The following is a 20,000-nucleotide window of genomic DNA, read 5'->3' as shown; positions in this document are numbered from 1 at the left end:
AAAGCCGGTCTAAAGTCCAGCGCAGAGCCATTATTTGTGCGCCTCTAATGATGCTCAGCTGCTTCTCACTCAGGGCTGTCTATGCTAATTAGGGAGAGATGGTCACTAGTGGGTGGGGCTTTTTCCATCTGATGACACGTAAAATAGGAGAATGTCAATCAAAGTGTTTCTGCAAACTGTTTTTATCAAGTGTGACTATAAATAATGTAAATATTTAATTTCATCATTAGATGTTGGTTATATTCACACACTGCTGCCACACAACTGTGTTTAAACCCTTTATAAATATTAATTTTGCATAATAGCCCCCCTTTGAAACTTCAGACTTTAATGGTTCATTAAATCTGATCAAACATTTTGGTTTAAATGTTTAACTTGATCATGGTTTATTTACTGTTGCTTGAAATCTTACACAGTCACAGTTTGCGATGACTGTCAGTGTCACACATTGCAATATCGACACTGAAAATTTATATTCTGCAACTCTGACTAGGATGTTTGCGTGTGTGTTAAACCGGTGAGATGTTGTCAGCTGGGGCCTGTTTCAGTAAGGAGGTTCAAACAACTCAGAGTTTAAACTTGAACTCTGAGTTGATTTACCGAGAGATTAAAAACTCTGAGTTTTCGGTTTCAGAACAGCTGATCTGAGTTGGGTCAATCCACTTCGAGTAGACCAACTCAGAGTTAAGCGCGCACACCGTGACTTTAAAAAGGCATTATCAATGGAGCGCAGACATTACGAGTGACTATGGCAATATCTTATAAAAGAGATCACCATTTCTTTCTCCAGCTGGGGGGTATTCCAGAAAGCTGGGTTAACTTACCATCTGCTAAAACCTAAACTCTCGGTTGATTTACCCAAAACCTGCTTACCGCGAGTTTGTTGGTTCCAAAACAGGTGACAAGAGTTAGTTAAATCAACCTCCTGAAGATAACCGCGGGTTAATGCGCGTGCACGGCACACACCTGAAGGCATTTTCAGTAGATCACCGAATGCACGAGTCACCATAGAAAGTCACGGTGAGAAAAAAAGGGCAACGCATTTTACAGAGGCAGAGCTGGAGGTTTTAAACACAGAGATTACACATCTGCTTCAACGAAGGAAAGAAATATAGAATAAGAAATAGATAAGAAAATAAAAAATAAATAATAAGAAACTTTATTAGTTCATTAAATTACACATGCCACCCTCCATTTTATTGTAATGATAAATTAAACTACTCTTTAACATTCTTTTTTAGTATGTTGTGTAACCATTCATGCATTTATTTTTCTTGCCATTAATTTCTTAAGGCCACAATATGTGTATTGACTAATAAGGCTTATAGAAATTGTAATCTTTCTGGAGCTAGAACTCTGTCCAAAGTCATTAAACACAGAAACATTATCATAAAAGGTAATGTTTAATTACTGGAGCTCTTTATTTAACACTCTAGAATATTCTTTCTGTCATGCAGCTAATAGACAGAGGCCTGTCTAACTGCTGTGTCCTATAATAAAGGCTTTTCAGTGGTTGAGTTTTTGACTTAAACCACACACTCTGTCACTGTTGTAAGTGATTGTTGTCAGATAGCTTTAGGTTATTTTTATTTTGCATGCAGACGAAATTCCTTCTGCCTCAACTAACAAGCAGTGTAAGAATTTTCTGCACTTTTCCATATTTGAATATTACTCTTGGATCACAAAATCTTTTATCTACATATTTAAATTCTAAAGTAGCTGTATAAGGTCCATCTTCAAAGATAAAGTCACATGAGCATCACCTTAAGGTGAGAAATGTATATGAAAAATATGTTACACGTTGAAAGGTGTGTATAAAGCAGTGTACAAAATCATTCATTTTATTTCAGGAAATGAAGAAATGAACAGACCAAACTATTTGATTAAACATAGTTTTTTGACTAATTATATTTTTTTAGCACTCTTCCATCTGTTTTGTCTGCTTGGGTCACTGAGATTTCCTCTGGGTCAGGCTGCAGGTAGGGTGTCATCGTATAAGGCAGGAAAGGGTATCTTTTGTCCTCCAGCAAGTAACAATGTAGTGCCCAGTAATGATTCTATTTTATAATACAAATATAATAAAAATAAACATTGTGTTGAGCAACATTTGCTTTATAGTTTTTTTTACTATATTTGTGTTATACACTTGAATCATTACTTCCTGAAAATCAGCCATTTAGCCTTAACATAGTGATGAGGTGGGGTGTGTGATGAGCTGGTAAGTGGAAGCAGTAATGAGTTTAATAGTTGAAACACCAAAAGATTAAGGATAGAAAATTAAGTTGTACCTGCACACTTATACTTTGGACAAATTTTATATTATCAGTGTCCTTTAGTGACTGATGGAGCTTTAAAATCGGCTGCAATTAATGCACACAATAGCATTTAGAAACCCTGAAAAAAAATGTAGGTGTGTGTGCGTGAATGTTTATATAAGAACGACGTCCTACATCTTAAATTAAAGATATATTTTCCTACAAAAGACAAAGCTGCCACTTATAATATTATACAGAAAAATGTGAGGGTGCAGAAGAAGAGAAAAAACACAAGATCTGTAAGAGAGATTCGAACTCGCTCCGTTGTGCGCTCCGTTGTTCTTTATCGACGCACTGTCCACTACGCTATTGCCGTGCTCTGAATCATCTGTGTAATGATACGCAGTAATGTATGACCAAGGAACTGTACAAAAGTTTAAAAAAACTGTTCAGTGCCAGGCGTACTGTACAGGTGGTCCTACTGCCACATTGTACAGTTGCCTAAAATGCCCTGACGCGAATACAAAGAGCTGCACTGAATGTTTTTTATGGTAAGCGCAGACCCGCGGTTTGTCACATTTGATTTCAAAAAGGTTTGTTAAATACATTAACATTATGAATTTGGTTATGAAAAAAACTATGCACTTATAACCCTCTCACAACGAAAAAACTTGTATCTGTGTGTCCACATCCATAAATATTCTCATCAAAAGAGCACGCAATGCTCAGTAAACTCTGAAACAGACAAACTCTGGAACATAGCAACTTACTCTCTGAACATAACCTGCTACGGAGCAGGTTATCTTCAGAGAGTAAGTTGCTATGGCTATTTAACATACCCAGAAGTTACCTCCGATTTTGGAACCAAAGTTGAGGTTATCCACCTACTTACTCTCAAACTTACCCGTGTATGTCACATAACCTGCTTTCTGGAATAGCCCCCTGAACTTGATGTTCTCATGCAAAGTTATAGCAAATATGAGTGTATATATTTGAAAAGAAGCAACCATCAGTGAAGAAGAGACAGTTAGCGTGGGAAAACAGCTGCTCAAGTTAATGCCTAATTTCACTTTTTAAGTATTTAAATATTTAAGTATAATAAAATAATGTAATTTGTGACGTTTATAATTTTTTTCTAAACTTTATTTTATACATTTATTAGTTTTAAATGATTTAACAGTGCACTTGTGTGTCTGCCTTTTTTATTGATCAAGTGATAGAGGTTAATATAACATTTAGAAGGTAAGCAGTACTAAAAATAATTTTTAGAAAGAATAATAATCCCATTAATCTAGTTACAGTGCATGTCGAAGGTGAATTTAATTTAATTATTTATTAAAAAAGGATAAGCCATTCTCGTACAGTTCTTCTGTGTGTGACTAAAATGTAGGCAATAGCTATGTTTCCATCCAAATATATTACATAAATTTATGTGCAAAACTGGAATATTGCATAAAAGATGCGAATAAAATTCCATCCAACGAGTCAAAGAGAAAAAAAATCGTCACTTTCTGATTAAACTGGCACCAAATATCAACAGTAAAAACAGAATTTACTGTGGTAGAAGAAGCTGCGTCAATTAATTCTTTATTTAGCCTAATTAATGTACTTGCGCCTCGATGTCAGAAGACAATGCTGAAACACAATGAACACGTGGGGGCGTCTGAAGCCATGAGACGCGGAGACTCTTGACACGCACCAGACGTTCGGAGGTAATTAATAATATACACTAATACTGAAACAGTTAAGGCATTTTAGAATGACTAAAACAATATTTAAGACATGTTACAGTGTGCTCAACCTGCTGGTTTGTTCATTTACACACATTTTCATTATCATATGATCATGATCTTTTTTTTAATCTACATACTGTAATTTGTTCAGTAAAAGTGTTTCCATCGTAGTTTATGCGCACATTTTCTATAGAATAAAAGTTTATCCTACTCAGTTATGAGCGTTTTTTAATGCATATTTAAAAAAGTTATTTGCATCATGACGTTTCCATCAAACGTTTTTATGCACGTATCCAAAATAAGCATAAAAATAGGTGTGCGGAGACGTAAGGCTAAGGCGAGAAATACGCTTCATCTTTAAAAAAGGGGAGGAGACTGACAGAAACTCTGAGTTTAGAGAATAAAACCTGCTTCTGACCAGGTTAGATTCACAGAGTAAGTTACCACAGTAACTGACTCTGAGTTAAAGTTACCTCTCTTTCAGAAACAGGCTTGACTTACCCTGCTTTCTCCAGTTTAACAAACCTGCCATTTTGAAACGGAAAACCCAGAGTTTCTCTCATTTCAGGGTTAAAATACTCTGAGTTTTCAGTTAACCTCCTTTCTGAAACAGGCCCCTGGACTGTTGTTGATGTGTGTGTTTGTTTTCTGTGCAGATGGTTTGGGTAGCTGTGAATGTCTTTCTGTTTTGGAGAACATTCATGTTGTACTACAGCGGACCACAGTATTATTATTTACACAAGATGCTGGGGGTAAGAACTTCAGAGTTTGTCTTTTTTTTCTCTTTCTTTTTTTTGGATGTTTACCCCAGTCACCAAACCAACATGTAATTTATAAATGCCAATAGATTTTGTCATGTTCAGGACAAGAGTCATTTAGTGACACATTAGTGGTTCTGTTCACCCATAATAGTTCTGTCATAATTTACTCACCCTGTAATTGTTTTAAACCTGTTTGAGTTTCTTTTGTTAAAGAGAAAGATAAAATATATTGAAGAATGCTATATATATATATATATATATATATATATATATATATATATATACTATATTATTTTTTTCATGTTGGCAAACGGACATCTTGCATTTCAAGCACTACAACCAAATTTTGTGGACAGTTTGTACCCAAAAGTGAGCTAAGCCTAACAAATCTTCTTTAAAACATATTTTTTTGTGTGACATGTTTATGTTAAGTTATCAAAATGAATGTACAATGTGCTTTTAGAAAAACACTCACCGGCCACTTTATTAGGTACACCTGTCCAAATGCTTGTTCACGCAAATTTCTAGTCAGCCAATCACATGGCAGCAACTCAATGTAGACGATCATGGTCAAGACGTTTTGCTGCAGATCAAACTGAGCATCAGAATGGGGAAGAAAGGGGATTTCAGTGACTTTAAATGTGACATGGTTGTTGGTGCCAGACATGCTGGTCTGACTATTTCAGAAACTGCTGATCTACTGGGATTTTCATGCACAACCATCTCTAGGGTTCACAGAGAATGGTCCCAAAAGTTAGTCCCAACTTTTGCAGCTAGCAACGCAATGACGGATCGAAAATGCAGTTCGGCAACGTCATTCAAAGTGAATGGGAAGCGTTGACGCTGGCGCCCCGTGTGAATGGGGCGTAAGATAGGGCTGTGAAATTAATCGAAAATCCGATTTCGATTTTGGCTTTTAATGATTATGAAAAACCATTAATCGAGATAAACGATTATTCCATCACATACCGCCCCCTTTCCAGTTGTGCACGTGTTGCTATGCAAAGCTTAGTTGACTAAAAAATGAGGTAAAATGAAAGTAAATTAAGTGAAAATGAGTAAAAGCATGTGCTGTAATGTAACTTTTGCAGCACGGGATGCGCATCATTCATATTTTTAAAAGCGCGAAAGAGCACGTGCTGTTATGTGTGTGCGCACCGCGCTTAGCCTCGGACAGGTAGTGTGTGTGTTTGTGCGCGCGCCACGCCTAGCCTCGGACAGCAGAACACACACACATCTAACGCCATCTTAATGTGAGCGCTTTAATGGTCAAATACATGCACATTTGTGTCAGAGCGTGGTGTTTAGTGATTATTCATGTTAACCCTCATTTGTGTAATAAACACACTAGTTGAGAATCAAAAGACACGTGAAAGAGAAACCATATCAGAGCCGCACTATTCTTAAAGTGACAGCGTGCGATATTCCTGCTGCTGCCGACTGTTATTATCATTAATCAATAATAAAATCAAAAATACAGTGAAGATGCTTAAAGCACACTTTAAACATAACAGATTTGATAACTAATTTCTAATAACTGGTTTCTTTTATCTTTGCTATGATGACAGCACATTATATTTTACTAGATATTTTTCAAGATACTAGTATTCAGCTTAAAGTGACATTCAAAGGCTTAATTCGGGTAAATAGGCAGTTCATTGTAAACCAATAGTTTCTTGTGCAGACAATCAAAAATATATATTGCTTTAGGGGTCTATTAATATCGAGCTATTTAAATAGATTTCAAAATATTTAAACCTGCTTTTATTATAGCTGAAATAAAGCAAATAAGCCTTTCTCCAGAAGAAAAAAATATAATTGGAAATACTGTAAAAAACCCTCTGTTAAACATCATTTGGGAAATATTTATATATAAAAATTAATTTACAGAAGGGCGAATAATTTTGACTTCAACTGATAATCGTTTTGAATAATCGTGATTACAATTATGACCAAAATAATCGTGATTATGATTTTTCTTATAGTCAAGCAGCCCTAGCTTAAGGTGTACCTATTAAACTGGACGGTGAGTTTGTAATCCAAGGCATCTTTACAAATAAAGTGCAACAAGTTAAAGTCTATATGTCCTACAAAATCAAATCATAATTAAAAGTAGCAAATAGGTTAACTTAATATTTAAATAAATACAGTGCAATCAAATACAGTTGGCATTTTTGTGTAGAGTTTGCTTGTTTTTCCTGCGTTCGCGTGGGTTTCCTCCGGATGTTCCCATTTCCCCCACAGTCCAAAGACAAGCGTTATAGGTGAATTGGGTAGGATAAATTGTCTGTAGTGTATGAGTATGAATGAGAGTGTATGGATGTTTCCAAGAGATGGGTTGCAGCTGGAAGGGCATCCGCTGCATGAAACGTGCGCTGGATAAGTTGGCGGGTCATTCCGCTGTGGTGGCCCTGGATTAATAAAGGGACTAAGCCAAAAAGAAAATGAATGACAATCCTTTTTATGGGCAAACTAAAAAGGATTTATAGTTTTATAGTATTAATAAAGTAATTATAGTAATCCTTAAAAATAAGAATATAAGTAAGTAAATCAATAGATGGGGGAAAGGAAGAAAATAAGGGAAACATCAAATAATCTTTAAGTACTAATATTGGTGACTAAATTGTCACAAAGTCTCTGAAAAGGCACATAAAATAAAAATTATATATATATTTATAAGAGCATGACACAATCACATAGGATATATATCTAAAACCTCTTTTTGAGGACATCCTTGTGTCTAAAAAAGGACAAAAATAAGGTATAATACAGTCTGTGAGGGTCAGGGATCTGGGGCCTCATGTACGAAGACTTGCGTGGAAATCTTACTAAAACATTGCGTACGCACAAAGCTGTAAATGTGCGTACGCAGAAAAAATTCAGATGTATGAAACACTGCGTACGCCAAATCTCACGCATATTCTTTTGTACATCTGAATGAACGTGAAACTGAGCGCAACATGCACGAGCACAAAACACCTCCCTGCCTCCTCCCCCGTATGAATATGCTAATGACTATGCTAATGGAAAAACCCAACGAAAAAGCAATGGCAAAAGCAAGCAAAATGAGAAACTTTGAACAGAATGTGATTTGGAGGTGCTGCTTTCGGAGGTAGACCGGAGAAAAGCGGTGTTATTTGCAAGTTTGTTCTCCGGAATTAACAACAAAAGAAAAAAAATAGAGTGGGAGAGTTTAGCTGATGCGGTTAACACAGTTGGGTCTGAACATCGCACTGATTGCATTAAAAAAAGAAATAGTGTGGTTTATATCTGTAAAATATTGCAGCACCCTTAGCAGTCTCAGTGGCGCACCTCGTAAGACGCATGTGATCATGTTTTGACACGTTCGAGCATAAACTCGGTTCGAATCCAGCGTCTGATGAACTCTTTCTTCTTTTTTCCCCCGCTACATATCAGATTTTGCCTACTATTTATCACGAGAAAGACAAGTAGGAATCATCAATAAGTTTGTGCATCATATTTTATTTGCACATTTATTGAATGGAAATGTTTCTGATTCACGCATGCAAATTCATCTGCAGATAGTGTCTTTATAGCAATGTGCGTGCAGTAGATCGCTCAGATTACATTGGGAAAACAGGCGACCGCTGCAAATTGTGCTTTAATGTTTAGCTGGTCAACTGTATGGTTAGGAAACCTTACATACCTGCTAGATGAACCCGTCTTCATACAGCTGCCATTGCAAGGCTCAGACACTTTGCCTTGACACAACTGCCTCTAGGAGTCGCCAATGGAAATAAAACAGACACGCACAAAAAATGTGCGTACGCCAGCCAGAAAGCTGCCGTGAAGCTGCGGACATTCCCACGTTCAGTTCATTGTTGGTAAATCCAAACGTGAGCAATTCTGAGCGTGAAACCTGGCGTACGCAAAGTTTTTGTGCGTACGCAGCATTGATACATGAGGCCCCTGGTGTGGGGGTACGGGTATACTGTTTTTACCTGATCAACAATAAAAATCTGCACTGTGTCCACATTCAGATAAAGTCAGTAGAATTTGTACAAACTGAAACATCTTGGTCTTATGTGTTTAATTAAAGAAATTAACCCAGATGTTGGTCTTGCCAATGTTTGACTCCAAATTGTGTTGGAAATAACCCAGCATTTAGTAGTGTGCATCTAACTCAACATGCCTTTTGAGTAGAGTTTGTAGTTTATAGTATGAGATGTGTGTATGTGTGTGTGTGTTAATGTACAGATGGTGTGTTTGTGTGTTGCTGTTGTTTGACAGGATGTCCACAGCCCATCTGAGTAATTGTTGTCACAGGTTATTGTTTAATGTCCTGGAATGAAGCAGCACAGGAGACAACAGCCTTCAGAAAACACTGTGCTAGTGCTAGCTGAGGGGTTTCTGCATTGATACCAGACTTACAGTATACCAGCAGCTTTGGTGTGCGTGTGTGTGTGCGTGTGTGTGCGTGTGTGTGCGTGTGTGTGTGCGTGTGCGTGCGTGTGTGTGCGTGTGTGTGCGTGTGTGTGCGTGTGTGTGCGTGTGTGTGTGTGTGTGTGTGTGCGTGTGTGTGTGTTTGTGTGTGTGTGTGTGTGTGTGTGTGTGTGTGTGTGTTGCAGGGATGTTGTATTTCTGTCTTGAGCTTAACAGACGTGTAACAGCACGCTCATGTCTCTACAGGAAACAATGATCAAACACTGCTGCAACACACACACACACACACACACGGCAGAGAATGTCTACTCCGTTTTGGTTTTAAATCTTGATAGGAAGTGTTTAACAAAGAGGTTATGCTTTATTTTGTGCTGTGACCACTGAAAAGACGGGTCTGCTTGCTTCCAACAACCTCTGAGGAGGTTTGACTGAAATATGAATACAAGACATACTGTACCAAAAACAGGACATGACATCAAGATTATATGAATGACCAATAGATGAACACAAAATGATTAGCCCCCCAGTGAAATTCAAATGTTTTTTAAATATCAGAGTCCTGTTTACCAGAGAGGACTTTTTTTTAACACATTTTAACTTTCTGGTAACTAATTTCTTTTTGTCTTTGACATTATGACAGTACATAATGTTTTATGTGTTGCAAGAGCTTAAATAGCATTTAAAAAGCTTAACTAGGCAAATTAGGTTATATAGGCAAGTCATTGGACAACAGTGGTTTGTTCTGTGGCCATTAAAAAATTCTAATAATATTGATCTTAGCATTATGTTATTTTAACAGTATTTATTCCAGTCAAATTGAAATAAACAATTTCATATTTTATACAGTATTTATTCCCAGATGAAAACATATAATAGGAAACACTGTGAAAAATGTCTTGCTCTGCTGAACACTGAAAAATAATACAAATTTCATAGGAGGGCTGATAATTTTGTCTTCAACTACCGTGTATGTGTTTTTAGAAACGTTTATTGACAGCTCTCTACAATGAAGTCAATATAAAATAAATAAATAAATAAATAAATAAAGCACAGGGTTCAACGCTAAGGATATTTTCTACTGGCCCAATCGGGCCAGTGGTTCTGATTTTTACTTGCCCTGCCAAAATTTTCACTGGCCCCACCCAAAAAATAGAAGTTAATACTTCTTTGACTGTGTGTGTGTGTGTGTGTGTGTGTGTGTGTGTGTGTGTGTGTGTGTGTGTGTGTGTGTGTGTGTGTGTGTGTGTGTGTGTGTGTGTGTGTGTGTGTGTGTGTGTGTGTGTATGTGTGTGTATGTGTGTGTATGTGCGTGTGTGTGTGTGTGTGTGTGTGTGTATATATACACACACACACACACACACACACAAACACACAGTTGATTTCAGAATTATTAGCCCCCCTGTTTATTTTTTTCCTCAATTTCTGTTTACCAGAGAGCAGATTTCTTCAACACATTTCTAATTATAATAGTTTTAATAACTCATTTCTAATAACTGATTCATTTTATCTTTGTCATGATGACAGTAAATATTATTAGAATAATTTTTTTTCCAGACACTTCTATACAGTTTAAAGTGACATTTAAAGGCTTAACTAGGTTAGGTTAACTAGGCAAGTTATTGTATAATGATGGTTTGTTCTGTAGACAGTCTGAAAAACAATTAGCTTGAGGGGCTAATAAATTTGACCTTAAAATGATTCATAAAAAATTAAAAACTGCTTTTATTCTAGCCAAAATAAAACAAATAAGACTTTGTTCAGAGGAAAAAATATTATCAGACATACTATCAAAATTTCCTTGCTCTGTTTAACAAATATAACCAAAATATAAAGCAGAGGTCAGACTTTCTTATACAGAGCCTCATTTCATTAGTCAGGTTTTGTAAAAATCGATCTATCTATTAAATTAATCAATCTATTAAAGAAACGTTGGCTAGAATTCTGCATTATAGGCTATAATTGTAGAGAGACATAGCAGATGAATCGAGACTAAATCAGATCGCGAAGCAGATCAATGTTGAGTTTCTTTCGAGTTGTCAGTGCGAAAATGAACAAAACAACTGGCCTAACACAACATATTATAAGATTAAAACATGGAAAAATGATCAGATGGTAACTTCGGTCAATTTTCCTAACGAATAAACAGCTCTCGGTAATATTGCAGCATGCTTTCACTTTCGCATTTACCGGTAAGAATGACATCTCGCCCTGCTCATCATTCTCTCGTCATATAGCCGTATATATGGCTATTACACAATCATAATACACTGTGATATAGCCTGGGTCGTTAGTTCGCTTCATTGTTTTGTTTTCCCACTATAATCGATCCGCTCAATCTAGCAGAGACCGTCTCATTCAGGCGATCTCGGACTGATTGATTTGGCGCGGATGTGAGCGCAACTGCTGGATATATACCAAACAAACCACGCTAACGGGGGAAACGAGACAGATTCCGAAACAAACGTCTATGTGTGAAAGCACCGTAAGATTGTATTTGCACACAATTGACAGACAGTTCAACCCGGTTGAAAATGTCAATTTTTGGGTCAGAGGGAATTTGCGCCTGTGTCTTTAAAGGGCACCTATGATGAAAATCTTCTTTTGTAAGCTGTTTGGACAGAACTGTGTGTATGTATAGTGTGTCCACAGTCATTTTGAGGTGATATAAACACAATAAAAATAAAAATAAAATTACTTCATAAATAAATTTCCTTTCTTTAAAATGGGATCCAAATCCCTCCCATTTTGAGGCCCACCGCAATGTGACGTACGAGTGCAGGTTTTTACCGGCCACCAAATTGATTGACAGCTGCGTATTAACATGTCTCCGTACTAACACTTATAATCATATCCACAAGACAGGACGTGTGCAAAGCAACCGGGATTAAAAGATCTGTTCAGCTCTCTGTGATCATCAGTCATCATCAAATGTGATCAAGAATGAGTTTTACAAGTTTAAAGTTTAAAGCGATGGAGTCTCATACTGACAGGCACATGGAAACGGTGGGTGGGGCGAACCAGCGTTAAAGAAGGCACAGGCAACACAAACAGCTACAGTGTGTTACGAGCTAAAAATTCCAACATTCTTAAAGGTCAAATAAATAATCTGATGGGTGTTTTAAGCTGAAACTTTACAGACACATGCTGAAGACTATTTTAATGTTGAGAAAGCGGTAAAATATGTGCCCTTTAAATGCAAGTGAGCTGGTTCTCCGTTAATTCTTTGAAGCGCTACATTCAAATCTAAGTTTGATCGAGAGAGATTCAGTTTTTACACTTTTTTTCAGTTGGTACAAACAATTAAATAACACAGAAGTACTAGGAGAACAGCTTACAGTTCAGAAATGCTCACTGATGTTTATGGTAAAGATTAAAATCACTGCTTAATGCAGTTGATGCTGGTGAATAGCAATTACATTGTTTAACCAATAGGTGGCGACAAACAGCCATCAAAATGATGTCACTGAATAGGTTTTCAAAACTGATCCACCCATAATGAAAGATGGAGTTTCATCTGTGAATTATTGAATCATGAATTAAAAGTAAATATGATCTGTTGTACAAGATGTTAGATTTACATATTTAGCATTATCAGCAACAGTAGCAAAGATAATTTTTCGCACTGAATATTTTACTTTTTTCAATTCAGCTGTGTTTCCTCCGGGTGCTCCAATTTCCCCCACAGTCCAAAGACATGTGGTACAGGTGAATCGGGTAGGCTAAATTGTCCTTGGTGTATGATTGTTAAATGTTTGTGTATGGATGTTTTCCAGAGATGGCTTGCAGCTGGAAGGGCATCCACTGTGCTAAACGTGCTGGATTAGTTGGCGGTTCATTCTGCTGTGGCGACCCCGGATTAATAAAAGGATTAAGCCGAAAAGAAAATGAATGAATGAATAATTCAGCTGGTTCATTCTTGATTTTTAAGTTCTGTTTGTTAAAACGAGTAAAAAAAGAAAAGTTTTTTGCAGTAACATTTTTGAATAAATGGAGTGCAAATGTCATTTGTCTCCTCCCTTTTTTCCTGATCCGAAAAAGGTCCGATCCTTGACTCAATAACTAGTGTGATCCAAACTGTTTTCTGATCCTTTACACCACTACATGCAGTTCTGTCCAAATAGCTTACAAAAGTTGATTTTGCATGATAGATGCACTTTAAAAAACTGTGTTTTTTAACAGTTTCACATCATTTGTGCTGTCTAAGGTTTGAAAAGTTTAAAAACTCTGTCTCTGTTTTTTTCAGCTGGGTCTCTGCATCAGTCGTGCGTCGGCCTCCGTTCTCAACTTGAACTGCAGTCTTGTTCTGCTGCCCATGTGCAGATCTCTGCTTACCTTCCTCCGAGGATCCCAGCGGGTGAGCTGCACATCAACTAATGTTATTCTCTCTCTCTCTCTCTAAGACGGCATGACATGCAAGTCCACATCTGCTTTGTAAATGCATGTTAAAGATCTTACATTCAATGACTCATCCATTTTTTCCTTGGGGAAAAATTAAATTAAAACAACAGATTTCTCTCTTGTGACGTATACCGATTAAACCCATCACATTCACTTTAATTCGTTTTTTACATCAAAATATCATATTTAAAACAATGCCATTATTTGGCATCTAATTAATAAAGCTACATTATTATCATACCTCTGCATTTTGCTGTTTTGAAAAGTAGCATAATCATAAACTAGCTGAGTAGATCACTTATAAATTGTGGGCAGCACACACACAAAAAAAAGTAGCTTCAAATATAAATCTCTTAGGGTGACACTGACTCAGTGGTTAGCACAGTGGTTAACACTTTCACATCACCGTAAGAAGGTCGCTGGTTTTAGCCCTGGCAGGGTCAGTTGGCATTTCTGTGTAAAGTTTGCATAACCAACTCCCCCCTCAGCCACCCCCCCCCCAAGCTGAAAGGGCATCCACTGTGTAAAACATATGCTGGATAAGTTGGCGGTTCATTCTGCGGTGGCCACCTCTGATGAATATCGGGACTAAGCCGAAAGAAAATGAATGAATGTTTAAACGATAAAAAAAAGAGACAAATTAGGAGAATCAATGAATTGTGAACAACTTAATCTTAACTTCATCTATAAAAAGTAACTGTACTCTGTTCACAAGTATTTTAAAATGAACTTGATTACAAGTTCTTGTTTTTTGGAGTTTGATTACCTTATTCAGATGACAAAATCTATTATCACTCAGCTCGGTTTATATTGCATGTACGCTGCTTTAGATGCTGCAAATACATTGCAAAATGTTAAACGATTCACGCCGGCATGCTTAATGAGGGATGTTTTGACTGTTGTCTCTTTCTCACAGGTGACTGGTAGAAGTGTTCGTCGTCTGCTAGATAAGAGTAAGACTTTTCACGTGGCGTGTGGAGTCACTATATGCATCTTCTCAGGTGAGAAACCTTAATTCTCCCCAGAGAAATTGTCTTTTGCACATCATGCATCACTGCGTTATAGACAAGAAATTATCTGTTAAATTGATCAAAATCAAATTTTTGTGCATTTATTTACCTAAGTATGTCGTTTACCTGCTGTGAAGTGTCTCATGTACTAGATTTGATGCTATAAGCCCAGAAAAACAACCTGGAAATGTTCTGAACAAAATTTTTGCCTGGAATTTTTAACTGCAGAAAAAGCTTGTCATTTGAGAAGAGATTGGCATGCCGACCAGCTCAAAGTTGCATGTTTGAAATTAACAATAGTGCTTTTGTCTGCAAAATTTTGCCTATATATATATATATATATATATATATATATATATATATATACATATATATATATATATATATATATATTGTTTGGTTGTTATCAATATCTCATGACAATTTCAAGTCGTCACCTTTAGAAATGTGTTTTCTTAGAAAAATTGTGACGTGTTCAATAGTTCAATACTTTTTTCCCTGCTGTAACTGTTTTTCTGTTAGCTTATGCTCTGAAATGTATTTTATTTCAACGATGAAAAGCTAAATTTTGACTTCAGTGTCTTTAGAGTCACACAATCCTTAAGAAATCATTCTGAGTATCCAGTATGTTTGCTTTTTTTAAAGATTTGACCAACAATTTTTAAACCTGAAAAAATCATATCACTTCTTCCCCCAGAAGCTCACGTTTTGAGCTCAATTTCAGTTTGTTAAGCCAGAAAATGAGATGCAGCTTGTCATTTAGAGAAGAATGCTCTATTTAGGGTTCAATATGAATCAGATGCTCATAAACAGAGTCTTCATGGGGGAGGAATGACAGATCGCTCGCCTGTCTGAGAGTTTGACTTGAATAACTACGTCTAGTATTTCAGCAGCAGACATAGAGGGTCTCGCCGGCCGACAGGTGTGCGTGCGTGCGTGTGCATGTGTGTGTGTGTGTGTGTGTGTTTGGGGGTTAAAAAAGCAGGAATATCCTCAGGGATTCCCAGCTGGTTTAATCTTGCGTCTGAAACCCTCCTCCCATTTCCTGTCTCAGTGCATTGTGGTCTTGTTCTAATTACAGGGCTCTGAGGCATCCTGTTGCCATGACAACTGCAACACACACTCACACACACACAATCAAACACACACACAAACAAAGAGAGTGTTGAATAGGCAGATTTTCCGCACATACTTGTCATGTGTCGTCATTTTAAAGGGGGCCTATTGTGCGTAAATCACTTTTCTAAGGGGTTAAAACAAAGTTGTGTGACAACATTGTGTGAATACAACCAGCTACTAATGGCTACAATTAATTAAGTCTATTGTTTATAGTCACACTTGATAAAAACAGTCTGCGGAAACACTTTGATTGACATTCTCCCTTTGTACGTGTCATCAGAGGGGTGAAGCCCCACCCACTAGTGACCATCTCTTGCTCATTAGCATAATAACAGCACCTAGTGAGAAGCATTCGAGTTTTAAATCTGCCACTATGCTGACACACAGGCATCTGTAGCTCCGCCCTCTTTTGAAAAGAGCACAATCTCGTTTACATTTAAAGTGACAGTCACCAAAATTACTTAATTAGGATCAAAGCCTAAAAGGGTGTGTTTCGAAGAGTTATAAAACATTATTGGTGTGGTATTTAGAGCTGAAACTTCACACACACACACACACACACACACACACACACACACACACACACACACACACACACACACACACTCTCTAGGGCAGGGCTATTCAATTAGTTTGTTATGGGGGCTTGTTCATGAAAAGCATCCTAAACGAAGGGCGGCAGAGATATGACTGGCTATATGAGTGATGACACAACTGCATATAAGAGCCCACATGCTGTATTTTCCTTAAGAAACCCACATTGGCTTTTTCTACATTCAAATGTTAATATATTGTATTTTGAAACTACATAACATCACTGCATTGTACAATAGCCTTTATATATTTTTTTTACAAACATTCAAATGTATATCAGAGCACAACACAAGTAGGCTCCTTCTACATTTAGACGCATTCATATGTTATGTTTTGAACTGCATAACAATTATAGATGAACGATTATAGATTTTGGTTGTGATTATATAGTCTGAAGAATCATCATGGTTTCACGGTTATCACGTCTAATGTAAATTTAAGCTTTATATTGGGTAAGTACATAGCTATTCAGATTAATTGTTGTTGCCATCTGCGTTCAGGCATACATAATCATATTAATAGTAATTCATCTAACATGTGTTTTGTTTGTTGTAACCGATAGTATCTGCTGCGTGCGCCTGGAAAGACGCAATCGCATTACTCCACTTGTGCGCACATATTGTCATATATTCATACATTAGAAATAACAAACTTGCAAGTGGAAAAGACGTGATGTGGGAACATCCGCTGCTGTAGCTATTCCGGTGTGTGTGCGTATTAGCCTCGGTGTACATACGCGGAACTTTAAACTAGCGCACAGCTAGCAACTTGGCATAACTCTGTTCAATTGCAGCAGTTTCGTTTTGTTCCGTGCAACAGAATTGCGGCGTAGATAAGCCTTTATGATTAATTAACTGTGACGAATTAAAGTGCAGTTAATAATAAACATCCAAATGTACCGCTTGAATGTTTTCGGCTGTCCGCGCCCCTCGCTTATGGTGACTTACGCTCTGTGCAGCCTCTGCAGCTCATGCTGTATTAAACAGACGCACATCACTTCATAAATATAGTGGCTGTTTTTTGTCTGAACTAAAATTTTATTTTTAATGTCTTGTTCACACTATTTGGAGGTCCGGAACAAATTGCTTGGGGGCCGGGTTTGGCCTGCGGGCCACCAATTAAATAGCCCTGCTCTAGGGACATCAGAGACTTATTTTACATCTTGTAAAAAGGGGCATAATAAGTCCCCTTTAAATGTTTTTTTATCACTTTTTATTGAACATTTCCCTTTAAATGTCTTTAAATGTTTCTTGTGTGAGCTGATGGTGTGTGTGTTTGTTTGTGTGTGTGGGTTTGTAGTGGTGCATGTGAGTGCACATCTCGTGAACTTGGTCAATTTCTCAGCTCAATTTTCGGAGGATTTCCCTGCACTCAACGTGGCTCAGTATCGAGGGCAGGTAAAAAGAAACCGCACACACTCAAACACAAGTCTAAAATATAGCTCAAGATTCTTATAGTTGCACTCAGTAAGTTTGTTTTAATAAATGTGATCTTTTGTTTTATCTTTAGGATCCCAGAATTCTCATTGTAAGCACAGGTGACTTCTTTCTTTACTTCTACATTTATGTCTTTTACTTAGTGCTAAAATGAAGGTTTAAATTGGTTGATTATTTAAAATTTCAAGGTTCGTACTGGTGCTGGAAATCCTGTAAAGTGCTTGATTTTTTAAAATAGTGTTTTCAATGTTAGAAAAGTGCTTGGATTTTGCTTGAACTTGAATTTGAAATTACGTTCAGGGCTCGAAATTGCAACCGTTTTGGTTGCATATGCGCCCGAAATTTTATCTGTGTGCGCTCGAAATGCATTTGGGAGCATTTGTGCGAGTGCATAAAATGGTGGCTGTGCGACAAGTTTTCACTGCAAAATATTCTCTGCATGCGCAGATTTAGGAAAAATTCACGCAGAATGCATGAAAACGGCAAAACGCAGCGCTCAGAAATAGTTTAAAACAGTTGAAATGTCAACTTGCTACAGTAAACAAAGCCCGCAATGCCTGCCCCACCTTAAAGTGCTTTTGATTGGCCCACTGCTTTTGAACTGAATGCGAATGATTGGTCAATATCAGCTGTCAATCACTCAGTTCAGATGACAGGGAGCTGCAAAAATGTAAAGGTCTGGATAAGAGAGAACTAATCCGGTTAAAAAGATTCGTTCGCGATGGCGATACAGAAATAAAACCCATTATTGAGTACAAATGTGTTAAAGTAATAGTTTTAAGTCTCTGTATTTAATGCTGTCATCGTGTTGCTGTCATGTCCACTCGTTGTTTTTGTCGTGGGAGCAACAGCGACGATGAGGAGAACCGGCTCAGCAGGACTACAAACTCAGGTGCCGTACGGGTCAAACATCTGCAGCGCGAATTATATTTACTTCTAAAAGGCTTACAGTAAGATTATGTATTAAGATTATGTATGTGTTTGTACACAATACAGTTTCAGTTAGTTCTAGTTTTTTTTAAAAACTCGATTTTATTTTTATTCCAGTTAACGACAATTATTTTACATTTTAGTTTTAGTTTTTTCGTTCGTTTTCGTTAACTATAATAACCTTGTTTTGGCTGAGCTCAAAGATAGGTTAATATATTAATGTAATCACGTACATTGATTCTGCACATTTGATTGATTGCATGCCTTTATTACCTATATTGTATTAACTTATTGTGTTGCACTTTTATAATGGCCATTATTGATTATTAAATCTGATATTCAGCAAAGAGAGGGTCTCATATTTTTTCAATGAAAATATGAAACATTGACACACATTAAGCTTGCAAAGTCTGAACTTAGAAGAAAAGGATGCAAAACTTTGTGCACTTAATATTGAGAAAAGCCTCAATCAGATGGGTAAATATCTGCAGCCCTGCCTTCATATTCAGATGTCTCCATTTTCCCTCCATCCACAGTGACACGGAGCAGCAGCGTTTTAAAATGAAAACGAAAACTTCTGGGTAGTGTGGACGGAAGGCTTAACCGTAGAAAAACTCATGCATTTTAAAACTAAAACGTATTAAGGCCTTGTTTACACTGCCAGTAAAACGTGACCCAATTCAGATTTTTTGCTCATATGTGACACAGATTGGATCTATTCTATGACCATGTAAACACGAATAAAACGCATTCATTCGGATATTCACAGATCGGTTTCAGGCCTCCTTCATATGTAAAATAAATCGGATATAAATCGGATATGTGACAATGCGACTGTCATGGAAACAGGCAGATCAGATTTATTGAAGCATTCCGTTTTGTACGTCATTAAACTTGTGACAATGTGGTTTCAAGAGTTCCCACTTAGATATGCTTAGCGTTTATAGGAGGTTTGGCACGCTGTCCCGGGAGAGAACCCTGAGCTCGGAGATACTTGAGCCCAAGGCTCCCGCCCGGTCAATAAGCATATAAGGGGATCCGAGATCAGTCTCGAGAGCTACCCCTTGGAAAACGGAGGAAAAGTAGAAGATGGAGTAGAAGGGGGGATTCTTCCAAAATGAAGATAGAGCAATAGGGAGAAAATGATCCATTTGTTGTAAACTAGGATCACTCTGAGGGTGCTTTCACACCTACACTTTTGTTTCGGAACCTGTCTCGTTTGCCCAGTTAGCGCGGTTCGTTTGGCATATGTGAACAGGGCAATCGCGCTCTGTTACGCGCCAAAGTAATCGCTCCGAGATCGCTTGAATGAGGTGGTCTCGGCTCGATTGAAACGAACCCTGGAGCGGTTCGATTGCAA

General features: G+C 37.4%; 1 protein-coding gene across 6 annotated transcripts in view; it reads left to right on the top strand.

Moving 5' to 3' along the window:
• The window catches only part of nox4 (NADPH oxidase 4), a 65,145-nt gene that overhangs the window by 13,143 nt on the left and 32,002 nt on the right, over positions 1 to 20,000 (top strand). For 2 of the 6 annotated variants that reach the window (XR_012391083.1, XM_073924076.1), the window contains exons 2-6: positions 4,645 to 4,740; positions 13,397 to 13,507; positions 14,468 to 14,552; positions 17,574 to 17,671; positions 17,784 to 17,811. Coding sequence is in view for 4 of the 6 variants with exons in the window: in XM_073924076.1 (XP_073780177.1) it covers positions 4,645 to 4,740; positions 13,397 to 13,507; positions 14,468 to 14,552; positions 17,574 to 17,671; positions 17,784 to 17,811 (418 nt within the window). In the remaining 2 variants the exon portion in view is untranslated. The remainder of the gene's footprint in view (positions 1 to 4,644; positions 4,741 to 13,396; positions 13,508 to 14,467; positions 14,553 to 17,573; positions 17,672 to 17,783; positions 17,812 to 20,000) is intronic. The other 4 variants (XR_012391084.1, XM_073924077.1, XM_073924078.1 and 1 more) reach the window with 3 other exon arrangements.

Source organism: Danio rerio, chromosome 15 (assembly GCF_049306965.1).
Source record: "Danio rerio strain Tuebingen ecotype United States chromosome 15, GRCz12tu, whole genome shotgun sequence".
NCBI lineage: Eukaryota > Metazoa > Chordata > Actinopteri > Cypriniformes > Danionidae > Danio > Danio rerio.
This window is presented reverse-complemented; position numbering and strand designations above follow the sequence as displayed.